The sequence below is a fragment of the Varroa destructor genome, unplaced genomic scaffold (assembly GCF_002443255.2).
Source record: "Varroa destructor unplaced genomic scaffold, Vdes_3.0 BEIS01000002.1, whole genome shotgun sequence".
Taxonomy (NCBI): Eukaryota; Metazoa; Arthropoda; class Arachnida; order Mesostigmata; family Varroidae; genus Varroa; species Varroa destructor.
The window spans coordinates 37,256,022-37,268,990 of NW_019211455.1; the positions used below are offsets into that span (position 1 = coordinate 37,256,022).

The following is a 12,969-nucleotide window of genomic DNA, read 5'->3' on the forward strand; positions in this document are numbered from 1 at the left end:
GAAGAACTAACAACAATAATAGAACGTGAACATGGTAGAGTCATTTAGCGTCATTAGAGCCTGTTCCGCGTCGACTGTTTTAAACATACTAGGAAAAAGAACGGACAAGTTAGAACGACGTTCCTCGGCTTTCTGTCGATCGGAAACTGGGACAGCTTGGTACGGATCCCATATGACGCCCCGCAGCCACTTCTCGGCACTGTCCTATGCGACGACAACTCGGCGTTAGACGCTCAAATGCTTACCAGGTAAAGTTCTGCATGTTAAGGCTTATACATGACCAGAGAAACTATTTCCAGAGATTCACCAATGATGAAGCAGTTACGTTGAGATAAAATCTGGATCGAATCCACTAAGAAACGTATGTAATGGTTGAGAGGACGTAAGTAGCAGGTACAAATATCTAAGCTTACGAATTCACCGACTAGCTGGTGAACATGTCAGAAAGTACGATCGCAGATTAGCAAACGTATATATCCAAAACCGCATTGATGTCTAAAAAAAGAATGTGATAAGCAAAAGACCTCGTGCCGAACAGAGAACGTTGACAGAGCGATAAGCAGAAAACGACCAATTACGGAACTCGGAACGTTATACGATACAGTGACCCACAATTCATCGTAAAAATATAGTTGTGTATGATACACGGAGCTCTATTAGGCGCCAAAAAAATATTTACGACAGGTGATAGCGAAAACGCACGAGTAGTCAGCGTCGTTTTTGAATCTGTATACGGATCAAAAAACGAATTGCTACAGCGCAGCCAATCGGACCCGCCTCTGCTTCCTGAAGGCCCCTTCCGATCTGTTGTCGATGATTCGAATGTAAATCGAGTGAAGATTCTTGGGCATCCGAAGCAACTAGAATTCAGCGCTAGCGAGGCCCCAAGCAGGCTTCTGTCATACTTTTTAAGAGCTTGGAATCTCAGAATTCGTCCCTATTTCACGAATTTTCAAGTGACCTATCGAAACTTCTTAAGTGTCAGGCCGATTCTGAATAGCCGAATGGTGTTACCGGGGAATAAGAAAAAATTGAAAATTGAGACTACCAACAAAAGGCCAGTGTTACTGAATAGAGTAGCATATAAACTGCTAAATAGCATCACCCGTGCGACCATATGCAAAAACGCTTACGAACAAGGATTGATACCTACTGCCTAATTCGCCTATAGCCCGAGACGAAGTACCGATCCGCAGTTATTGTAAACGCAATTCGAATTAACAAAGTTCACCAATGTGTTTCACGGTTTCAGGGTGATGTACTCTGACTTTCAAGTCAGCGTTCAAACGAATACCTCATTCTACCCATCTTAAAAATGCTTTCATAACGCTGCTCGACTGATGAAGTGAATTCAGTTTTCTCAGAGACCGGACCTTCCGTTGGTGCTTCGTCATTTGAAGAACATGCTATGGTCTAGGTTCGAACCCTGGCATAGGCACACTTCGTTTCGTGCTAGCAGCCACCCGTTTGATGGAACGTCTAACAACGATACCGGACCTAAATCGAGAGAGAAGGAGGCTTAGAACATTGTAAGATGCGGTTTAAGCCACCTTAGGTTGTCCTCAAGGCACAATATTTTTTTATACAATTTATATATTTTATATTATTAATTCAATGATACGCATACTGTTCCTACCGGCATTCGTAAACGCAAGAACGGTAACGTAGGAATATATGCAAGAGCCGATAAAGACGATGACGGCTTGCTGTTACTAGGTGTCTTGGACGAGTTCTAAAACTGTCGATTGAAGACCGTGCCCTTCTAAGCAGTGGTAAGAACTATGCTCGATTTAGGGGTTGCCACTACAATCATCCTAAAATATACAGCACATTCTCCGTGCAACACCCTGCTCTGACTGCATCTCACACTTATTTCTTTTAAGAGACCCAACCCTATCCAATTATTTAAGATCTATATCAAGCCATGTATGATATACGTAACATCCGTGTTGTATCGACGCTTGAAAAAAATACGCTGAAAGCCTCGACAAAGCTGAGAGCACGCATGAGTGCGCAGGGTAAAACGCGCTGCCTTCGAATGACCTGCATGTTCTGAATTTTACGTCCGGTATCTCTGTTAAGCATTCCATCAGACAGCTGGCTCCTGGCCTACAAAATGAAGTCTGTCTACGCCCGGGGTACTAGCATGGGTGACCTACGGCTGGCAGGCAAATACGCTACGCTTTCTTCGAGTATCGGTGTGAAGAAAACGAGTTGAAAACTCTACCAGCTCATGATGGATTCTATGTTTCTGATAAATAGATGTTCGAACATATCTTTAAACAACTTTAAAAATTAAAAACACGACCGAGACAAATAGCAGATCTCGCAACAAGGTTTCATCAAAAGACCGGCAAACCATGTGTAACTGACGCATTTCCATGCAGAGTCTTCCATGTACTGTGCAGGCTATCATAGTACAATATAGCATACTTGTTGTATGCATACGTGCACCACTGTAATAAAACATTTGAATAAAATATGTAATTATATTAAGATATTTTGAATTTAGGTATGCATTAAAAAATAAGCAAACTTTAGTAATTTCACCAACATAAAATAATCGAACCTATTATCCTGCTTATTATCACAGCTAAAAAGTGACTTTATTATACACATTATACCACACAAATGCTTGCGCAAACGTGGACGTTTATATAAGAGCAAAGCGTGAGGCTATTTAATCTTAATAAAATGTTAATATTGTGGACCTGTTTGAATTACGACCAATGCTTCTTCACGACCCATTTCACTAGACTACGAAAAAAGTCACCGCCGTGACGGCTACCTAATAGGTTTATATATTTAATACGTACCATATCATATGACCTGCGTTGAGCGTTTGACTTCCGACTGAATGTCTCGTACGTAGGCAAATCGAGATCCCTTCTAGGTGCTTCACCTTCGGGAGGGGTGGCACTCGATTAAGTTGGGCCTAACGAAACCCCGCCGAGAGCGACTTATGGACTCGATATTTAATTCAGCAATTACTTACGACTTTCTGCTTATGCTTCTATAGATTAAGTATCATGACTAACACTATCATAACTTAACGGCTGCACTTTTGTACCTTCTAAATAGTATATACATGCGCAAGCTAATACAGAGTCTATATATATATATATATATATAAAGACGGCTATCTAGTCAAGAGCAACCTCAAAATGACGCCAATAAAAACAAAGAGTACTTACGTTATCTTTCTTTATTAAAACTTTATACATTCAACATTTTAAGTAAGGTATAACACTAATAAGGTAGGTTTTCTTAGCCTTCCTCATGGCAGTTAATCGCTTCAACCTGCTTTTTTAAGTATACGTCTGGCTTTACCTTGAAATAATGGCAGAGATATTTTCCCCAAGTTTTTCTATCATCTGTAGTACCCCCTGTTTGTTAGGTACCCCCATGAATAGAAGTACAGCCGAGTTATGCCGCATAATCTAAAAGGGTATCCAATATCATCCAGCCTGGAGATCAGCCGTTCACCGCAGTGATCTCTTCAAAACGCAATTACGATATTAGTGTTGTGTGGAGAAGTGAAAAGTTCGGCTGAATATACGACCACATGTTTTGGAAATATTCTTCAACAATTTGGAGTACCAGAAAGCCTGAGTCCATCGTTTGATAACAAGAGGAATTCGCAGCTTTGTCAAAAAGAGACCATGGATACCTCGAGCCCATGTGCCGCAACAGGCAATCGTTATTTTGAGAAGTAAACCCCTTTAGTAGATTGCCCGGGGATTCTCAGTTTTTGGTAATCTATGGTTAGTGTGACGTTCACACATCTAGTTGTTTTCCGTTGGCATCATTGGCTGAAGTTGGTCCCGACAAAATGGCCGTCACTAGAGACATACTGTGCGAACAAACAATAACAGTACCAACTTGCATCAAATTACTTCACTCTATCTATAACAAAATGCCATTTACACAAAAGAGGTATTTACAAGTTCTGCATTGAGCTGAATTAGTGTAGTTTATTTGGGGATGAATTTAACTAAGTTCCCGAACAAGTCTCACTGGTACGTTTCAGCACGTGTTTGGCAATATTAACATGTGTGATGCATATCCTGCTCTGCCAAAACACTTCCGAAACACAAGCAGATACTCACTTAGCGAGTTGTATACTAAATTCTGGTAAACATAACAAATAAGCATACCGATAATATCGTACTATTAAGTGCGATTTCTGTATGGGGTATGCGGTCTCGTGATGTCACATGGCGCTATAAGTATAACAATAAAGCTCAATCGTTCTGCGACACGTAAATGAATACATAAAACCAAACTAGTATTCTCTAACTTTGCATCCGCAACCTCGAATTTACAATATGCTTGAGCCGATTACTCTTTATTATTACCATAAAAATTAAAGCACCTGGCCTCAGAGCCCAAATGATTCGCACTACGGATAAATTAGTAGGAAAAAGTGAATCTAAAACAAATTAACCGAAACAGAGCGCAGTATGAAATGAAACTTTGTTCCTATTAACACTTGATTGCAAAATACTCTATTCGCTTGTTGTCCCATTATTGAACACTAAACAAGACTTATAACTCTGCTCTTAAATTCCCGGGAAATCCAGGTAAAGATAGCGTCTCATTGTTTCGTCATCGATGTCTAACAGATGGGGATGATCCCTATGAAACTCATCAAGCAGATTAAGATATCGTTCTCCAAGGAATTTAACGAGAGCATTGTGTAATCGGTCCAAAGGATAGCAGACCGGAATCTGACCAGGAAGAAGTTGTCGAGGTTTGCAAACGGCTTGATCTACGGCCATGGATGGGCTGGGAATCTCCGCAGATACATGCCGTCTAGTCGGGGTAGGCCGCGTAGGACGTGCATTGTTATCAAATGGTGCTAGGGGCCTTCTCATTGCTACAAAGGGAGACGGTGCAACTGGTGGAACAAGATTTGGTGGCGGTACATATGGCCTCACGATACAGCGAGGTCGGCCAGAGCGAGCGTAAACTCCTGGTGCAGTAATAGGACTGACTCTTCTGGAAGACAAACATTGGGAAAATTATGCTGCACAATAAGTGACTCAATTTAAACATTTGCTTAAATAGGCGATCGCGCTATAAATAAAAGGTTCCACCCTTTTGGGAATTTGAGAACATCATGGAGCTTTTAGTCAAACATGACTTATTTGATATATTAAAGTCCACATATTACGTAAAACCAGTTTTACGATCTTACTACTCCCGCTTTAAATAGGCCATTTGATGGAGGGGCCGACTTTGTTTGTCACGTGCATACAGGGAAATAATTACAGGGAGAATATGATCAGAAGTAGCAAAGCGTGCAGCCACTTTAAAGCACATTTATACATGCTAAAAATGTACTTTTTAAGAAGAGTACATACGAAGATGGCCGGAAGCAAAGCAAGCTCTGTCGCGATGGTTATCTAACCTTAAAAAATCGAGGTTTGCGATTCTACCTCATCCAAGCCAGCTGTCAGAGGTCATGGATTGGGATGATTTTTTCTAGGTCACTAGTGCTCTTTCCAGAAATGGTCTGTGCGGAAAATTTAACCGACTGAATTTTTCCGAGGGAGATTTTTTCCATACAGTGTAATATAAATTTAGATAATCGGTTATTTTATGCAAATTGCTCGATAACTGTTGCAATCTAAAATATTTACATTGGAAGGTTACTTGTTTCTCAAGCTTCACAGAATGGGCACAAATTGGATTCTGGGGGATATTCTTATTTTGCATTTTTTTGCGATTTAGTCATAGAATAGTGATATTAGCCCGTTGATTAGGAAGTAATGAAGTATGAAACATCGTTGGTTCTTATTCCTTAACTATTCGAATAATTTATTAGAAAATAGTTTCTTCTCTTTATATGTATGTGATGCTAATTTAACTTCAAAGAAAAATTTGGTAAAATATAAATATCTCCGCTATAGTTATTGTTTTTAGATAAACACATTCCCATGAGGACCTTCATTTTTTCATGGGCTATATTTTTAACCTAGATAACTCTTTTTTGGCGATTTGCCCAGCAACCGTTAATAATTAAAAAAAAAAAACATTGGAGTTCAAAAAATTGTTGGTTTTTAATTCTACGAGATAAACACTAGGGATTGTTTATCATGTTGTTATATTTTCCGACTAAACGAATGGTAATTTTTGCCCAGATACCTGTCAAATAATGCAGTATGAACCATCGCAGTTTATATAATTATTTCGTGACGAGGTATTTCTATTCTTCTACATGGGGGGACATGCTAATCTGGCCTTCCCTATATATTTATTACAGCTAATGAAACCTGTCTATGATATGGAATGCTTTTCTATTTTTGCCCTTTTCTGACGTTTTTTGTAAAAATATTTTCTTTCGTATCTATGGGAAAATTGTGAGAACTGATGTAAGCTATACTTTGTGATTTATTAATGAAATTTCTTCAATTTCTCCAAAATTACTTAAAAAAATATTTTCTCCTGACAAAGTAGCAACCAGATCGTTATATGAAGATCTATGGAAAGAGGCCGTATTTTACAGTACTAGTACAGTTGAACAGTACAGGTTGAATCAGGATGTCATACATGCTCTGTACGCTCAAATTTTACTTTTAAGTAACAAACGCTATTTAAAGCTTGAAAACTAAACGTGGTTAAAGGCGATTTGACTATTACTCGTTAAACTTGGACAAGCTAAGGTGTTACTGGGTTTGTTTCTGCCTAAAGAAGACAAAAACAACAAATATGACATTCATTTCCCCCGTATATCAACGGAATTAGAATTTGTTATAATTTATAGTTGTTATTTGAGCGAATTTATATTGTCAAGTTGTAACGCTTGATATGGCGGACATTTTGCAAAAACTATTTTTCTTAAATATTTTCTGAGGGATCCCTGAGAAAATGAAAAATTGAACACATGATTTGCTATGCAAGGTATTACTTTGTTGGTAACAATCAAGAAAATTGCGGCTAGTTAAGAGCAACATGCATTACATTTTATAGCTTTTATATATAGATACTTCGGGATAAAAAAGCTGAGAACCCAATGTAATAGCTTTTCCACGAATTTGAGACTGGCATAAAGATTTTTATATGAAAATCTATGCGGGGAAGTATTTCGAAAGGTCTTGGTCAGCTGAATCGAAATGTAATACATGTTCGTGAACATGCATTTCAGTATTTTAGTTGAAAATTCCGTTTGAAGGGTGAAAGTTCAAAATGATAGTCTGTGTAAAAGGTGTTTGTCTTGACGCAAAAATGCAGATCTCAATGAGCTGAATGAAAGTGTTATACATGCATTATACCAAAAATGAGTATTAAGTTAAAATGGCAAAAATCCTATAGGTTAACTTATTTACTGTACACCAAAAAACAGCACTAACTACTTCTCTCGTTTCCAAGCTGTTGGAATTCCTGCCGAAAAAATAACTCATTACGCAACAAGGTTATGAAAGAACGTTCTTTTACAAAAAGGCAAGCGTAAAGTCTAAATTCGAGATTCGTTAGGTTAATATTTCGAAAACCATTTACCAGAAGTTTTTACCTTATTATCGAAACCCTCGGCTGATGAGAACGTCGCGCTATGTTTAATGATGGACCACCCCTGTCGTGTGACGCAGCTGACGACTCTGCTACAATTGGTTTACCCCTTATGCCAAGCGGTATTACCCGCGGAACAAATCTTTGAGTCCTTGATACCTCAGTCTGTATACTACTCACCTGGGGAAGTGTTGTTGAAAAAGTTAATGGAATTCAATTGATTTCACGAATTTGGTTCGTCTATCTCATAAGTACTAATCGTTTGGATGAGCGAAGATAAAACGCAGTGTAGTGATACGTAAACCAGATGACACCAAATTTTTTACGGACATTGAGTGACTGAACACGGATGCGTGCATTGCACGTCATATCCACATCATAAACGAACATGAAACGATCGAGGATTCGAACAAGTATTTTAAATGTTTCTAAGGCAGTCATACAACATACTCCCCCCCCTCCCTCCCTCCCTCCCTCCCTCTCTCTCTCTCTCTATATATATATATATATAATTTTAATATTGTTATTATTATACAAATATATGCAAACATATTATATAAAAAAAAAAAAATTTATATACCTCACCGCGGTGGGGAGCTTCGTTTTTTTTTAGATCGTCCATCAACGAAAGCCTCCTTCCACGTGGTTATCTCCTGGAAACTGCTCTTACAGCCTTCATTAACACACACATCAAGTTTTACTTGATATGCTGGCAGCGTTGCACTAATTCAAGATCAAGGGCGCACAAGCGAAAGTAGTTCCGACCCTGAACCGAGCGTAAGCATTGCCTTTCCTATTCGAAATTAGCAAGCCCCAGTTTGTTAGCTTGGCTGGAGCTAAGAAGAAAGTTTCTGTTGTTTATGTTTGTTCATGTACTATTTCATAGGAGTTAGAACAGGACGAGGCCCTTGAGGTGGTCAAGTTGGGAGACGCATCCATTGCGGCTCCGTTTACATACAAGGGGTCATCTGTCGAATGCCTAGCGCACATCCTGAAGCAAGGTCGCTGCACGCTTGTCACAACACTTCAGATGTTCAAAATCCTTGCGCTCAACGCACTTGTACTTGCATATTCGCAGTCAGTTCTATACCTTGACGGAATCAAATTATCCGACGCACAAGCTACTCTTCAGGTAAAAATTATTTGGATAGATTGGCACCATTAAATGACATAAAAATTTCTGGACTTTTTCGGTGGCTCTCACTTGTTCTGTTTTCATTTTGGTAGAACTGATCACCGAATTCTAGTGGAATATCATAGGCGTTAGATATTTTATGATGTTTAATGGATTATGACCCTATAAAGGTTTTTGCCGTTGCTGATGCTGTTACGTTTCAGGGTCTGCTATTAGCGGCGTGCTTTTACTTAATCTCCAGATCAAAGCCTCAAGAGAAATTATCGCAAAAACGACCCCTTGCGAATATATTTAACGCGTATACTCTACTCACCGTGATCCTCCAGTTTGCAGTCCACCTTTCCACTTTGATCTACCTTACCGGACTCTACGAGGGACTGAAACCGAAGGAATTTAGAGAAGATTCAAAATTCGAGCCATCCCTGTTGAATTCCACCGTTTATATTCTCTCTATCGCCTTGCAAATATCCACATTCGCGGTCAACTATAGGTAAGATTACCGATATATATATATGTTAATATTTCGCCTTAATGCCTTACTTTATTTACGCTTACTTTATTTGCAGTGTGATCTCATACGTTCTGCGTACCTACTTTCTCTACTATATATGACATAATTCCTGTATAAATCGCATCTTATATGTCAAACGTTATCTTTTTACTACACATGCATGGTGTTTTTACGTCGTAATTCATGCTAATGTCTGTGATTACTAAATTAGTTCTTGATTCATCTTACTATTTTAGGGGCCATCCATTTATGGAGAGTCTGTTTGAGAATAAGCCATTGCTATATGCGCTCCTAGTTCCCGCGCTAGTCGTTGTCGCCCTCGTTAAGAACCTGATGCCTGATGTGTCAAGTCAATTGGAGCTCGTCGAATTTCCACCGGACCAGGCTAACTTAATTTTAGCCACGCTTGCTGCTGACTTAGTAGCTGCATTTATCATCGACCGGGTGTTAGGGGCCTTGTTAGCTAGGGGCAAGCCAGTTCCGTTACCTAGGTTATTGTGAGTTTGCTTATGACCCTACAAATGCGCCATATATCGCTAGCACATGGTATTGATATACGGCACCGAAACCCAACCTGATGTAGGGATAAATATGAATGTGTGAACCTTATAAAGGATACTGATCTGTGAATTAACGTTTAATTTATAGGACTTCCGAGAAAAGTAAGCGCATGAAGTTGCTAAGTTGTTGTTTTAGTAAGCATGCAGCAACCGGGTGTCCATAAATATATCATAGTTGAAGAGTCAGTGTAAATACATGACATGAATATATTATTAAAATAAGTCATTGATAAGTTCTTAAGGATCCCACCAGAACACATATAAATAAAGGAAAAGAAGGATAAGATAACGCAAATAGCTTGACCGCTTGTGGCTAAGCATTTTTTAAATAGTTACATACAAATGGTTTTCTATTTCTTTTGGTTTAGCACTGCTTGGTTTTTGTGTCAAATTTAAGTTATCTAAAATTATAGATTAACATTAATAACACAATACCAGTAAAGGCCTAAGTGAGTCAAGGTGTGCCGCATACAGCCAGAACAGTGCAAAATAGTTTCAAGATCTACTCTTGATTACTAAAGTCCAAAGTTTCCAATAGAATAAAATAATTGTATGATATTGGCTCTACATGTCAAAGCTAAGACCCCAGGTTGTAAAAAAACTGAGGCCTGGGCGAAGTAAATTCTTTGAGCCACTTGGTTCATAATTTCGACAGACGCCTAACCTTGATATTTTTTCAGAGGACTGCTTAGGTAGACACCGCTGTCATTTTTTATTATATTATAATGTCAATTGGATGGTTAGTCCAATGTCGATGTCACTTTGTAATGTTGAATAAATAGAGCAACTTACAAAGTATTAGGAACATAAAGTCAGAATCAATCACATCATGATCTAATCATTTGTTAGACTCATCGCGTCGGTGTATATAGACAAATATACTTTGTTCTTGTGCATAATTTTAAAGCAGGAAGGGACTAAATATGCGGATAGGAAGTCCAAAAACTAGACATAAATGGACGAGAGTAGATTTATCAAAAATTAAGTTTAATGTTATAGAAAGAAACTGTTTTGTTACTTATTCAAATGTAGCCAGCGCATTCGGAACTTCGATTACGTTTATACTTCTATTTTTTTTACCTTTTTGAGACACATCTCTAACGGATCACTTGCTTTATGAGCATTTGCATGTTCACGAACCGGTTTTGCTTCATTTTTAATAGATATCTGTGAATAAAGAAAAATCGAACGTAATATGTGCAACTTCATATGAAAATAAGTGAAAAGAAGAACAGAGGCAATTAGCGATCGCTGTTGATATTTTTTGTCAGAACCGAACTGATATCCAAAGTGCGAATGGAGTCAGTAAATCATAGTGGATTCTAAAAAGACGCGAGAATAGTAGAAATATTCAATTCAGATTATAAAGTTATTTTTTCACTGAGTGAACTAAGTAAAATGTATAATAAATTATCTAAGGTATCGAATTGGTACAATAAAATCAGCCAAGTGGATTTACTCCTTTTTACCTAATTTTGAATAATCAAGTATCATAAGGTAATAACAAAATGGTCTAGTTTATGATAAGTAGATTATATATAGGTCGGTCTGGCCAATGAAGCTTTAAGGGAAAAGGTTTAAAGTAATATAATAGCCGAAAAGCCTCAGTCCTCCAAAAAAGAAGTGCAAATAGAGTTCATTTTTACTCGCAAATAAATACATGGTAATTTTAAAACATATTAATGCTATTTGATATACAAGGAACTTAAAAAGCCATTACTCACGAGATTTTTTAGATGGAAATGAGAATTCTAAATAAAACTTCTTAGATGCTTGGTGTGTCACTATGGAGTACTGCTCAGTAGATATTATTATTATTACATCGAAAACAGCGAAGTTGGGATTGGGATCTGCTTAAACTGGAAAAGGAGATGTACGGAGCTTTCCCCGATTAGAGGATTACAGAAGTACTGTGCCGGTCTTTTTAGTGAGCCTAAATCTGCTCGTTTCTGGCTATACTCGTTACAGCAGTGTGTTTGCCCAAGTAGAGCGATCATGCTGCTGAGACGTGGAAACTAAGAGTTCTAACGCATATAAGGTGAGAAGCTTATTGCTGACATCGAGACCAATATTAATATGTGGCATGAGTACTAAAAGCGTTTTTAATGTTAAAAATGAAAGCGCAGTGAATCTATCAAAGCCTGTTTCGTAACACATGGGCGAGAAGCAGACATTTTGGAGCGATCTGCAAAAAATGTGCGAGGTAAGCACAGTTGCGAAAAAAAAGTTGCACAACGGTTGTAAGGTGTTATAAAAAAGACTTCAAAACTTTTCGTGCCCTATTTATTGTTAATTTAGAGATCAAAACAAACTGCTTTAATTAGCTCCTTTTTCATTTTCGACGAAGTCTTTATATAAAGTGACTTTTTCTCAGCCCTACCTGATATAAGTATGTGGGAGGCCGGATCTTATTTACATTTGAAATTATGCGCGTCTCAAATTCCCTCGCAATGCAGAGCTATAATTATTGAGTGGTCTATATAGGTGTAACGATGAGGAAGACAGGCATTTTGGACGGGAGAAACTGGAAAGAGTGCGCGCACTTCGTTTTTTTTTCAAGGAGCTTCTGAGGATGTTTTGCATCGGTTGAAACTGTAGCTTTGAACATTTTTTCAAGACGGATTGTTTTTCGAGTTTGTTACCCGTTTTATCGTTAACGATAACTTTTACAATTGAACCTTTTCAGCCCTTCGGTGTACAGATTCTGATGATGAAGAGGATTTAATGGTACTTGTAGTATGACAAATAACAACTAAAAAGTTGTGTCGGATGTCTAATGTACGATTCAAGTGGTGGTTACTCGCAAAGTGAGTTTTAGACCTCCCAGTGCAATACACAGCCTAGGATAATGCAATCGTGCTTAACCAAGTCTTAAATTTTGTTTATAATTGAACACCAAGGGTGAAAAAAATGTTAGGTGAATTCTGTAATTATCATACATATTCCTTATCTTGTCCCTCTTGTTATGATCTTGTTTCTGCAACTGATTATTCCAGAGCAATTTGTACTCAAGTAGTCATAATTACTGTGTAATCTTGGCATGATACTCATTAATGTGATGTACGGTAATATACATGTCGTCCTATAATAAATTAAATATATTAGTACTCCAGTCATTTGTATCTAGCGTTGGCTTTCCATGTACTTTTTATTTTCATCTACTTCTTACATTTGCAATGCATTGTAAGAAAATGGTTCGAGATTTTAATAGTACTACAAAAATAACAATATATAATATACATATAATGGTA

At 38.0% G+C, this 12,969-nt stretch overlaps 2 protein-coding genes across 3 annotated transcripts; one reads left to right on the forward strand and one right to left on the reverse strand.

Annotated features, from left to right (window-relative positions):
- Positions 1–3,190: 3,190 nt before the first annotated feature.
- LOC111244795 (uncharacterized) lies at positions 3,191–8,188 on the reverse strand. Of its 2 annotated transcripts, XM_022792222.2 has the most exons (3): positions 8,093–8,188; positions 7,517–7,692; positions 3,191–5,001 (listed from the first exon to the last, which is right to left on the reverse strand). In XM_022792222.2, the coding sequence occupies exons 1-3, from the start codon at positions 8,132–8,134 to the stop codon at positions 4,563–4,565; spliced, it is 657 nt and encodes a 218-aa protein (XP_022647957.1). In that variant the 5' UTR covers positions 8,135–8,188; the 3' UTR covers positions 3,191–4,562. The 2 variants fall into 2 exon arrangements, 1 of the variants encoding a protein (XP_022647957.1); XR_015321574.1 differs by lacking the exons at positions 7,517–7,692; positions 8,093–8,188 and adding an exon at positions 7,693–7,836.
- Positions 8,189–8,226: 38 nt separating this feature from the next.
- LOC111243670 (putative manganese-transporting ATPase catp-8) lies at positions 8,227–11,162 on the forward strand. The gene is made up of 4 exons (XM_022789554.2): positions 8,227–8,289; positions 8,399–8,644; positions 8,851–9,137; positions 9,395–11,162. Exons 2-4 carry the CDS (start codon positions 8,543–8,545, stop codon positions 9,657–9,659), a joined length of 654 nt encoding a protein of 217 aa, XP_022645289.2. The 5' UTR covers positions 8,227–8,289; positions 8,399–8,542; the 3' UTR covers positions 9,660–11,162.
- Positions 11,163–12,969: the final 1,807 nt, after the last annotated feature.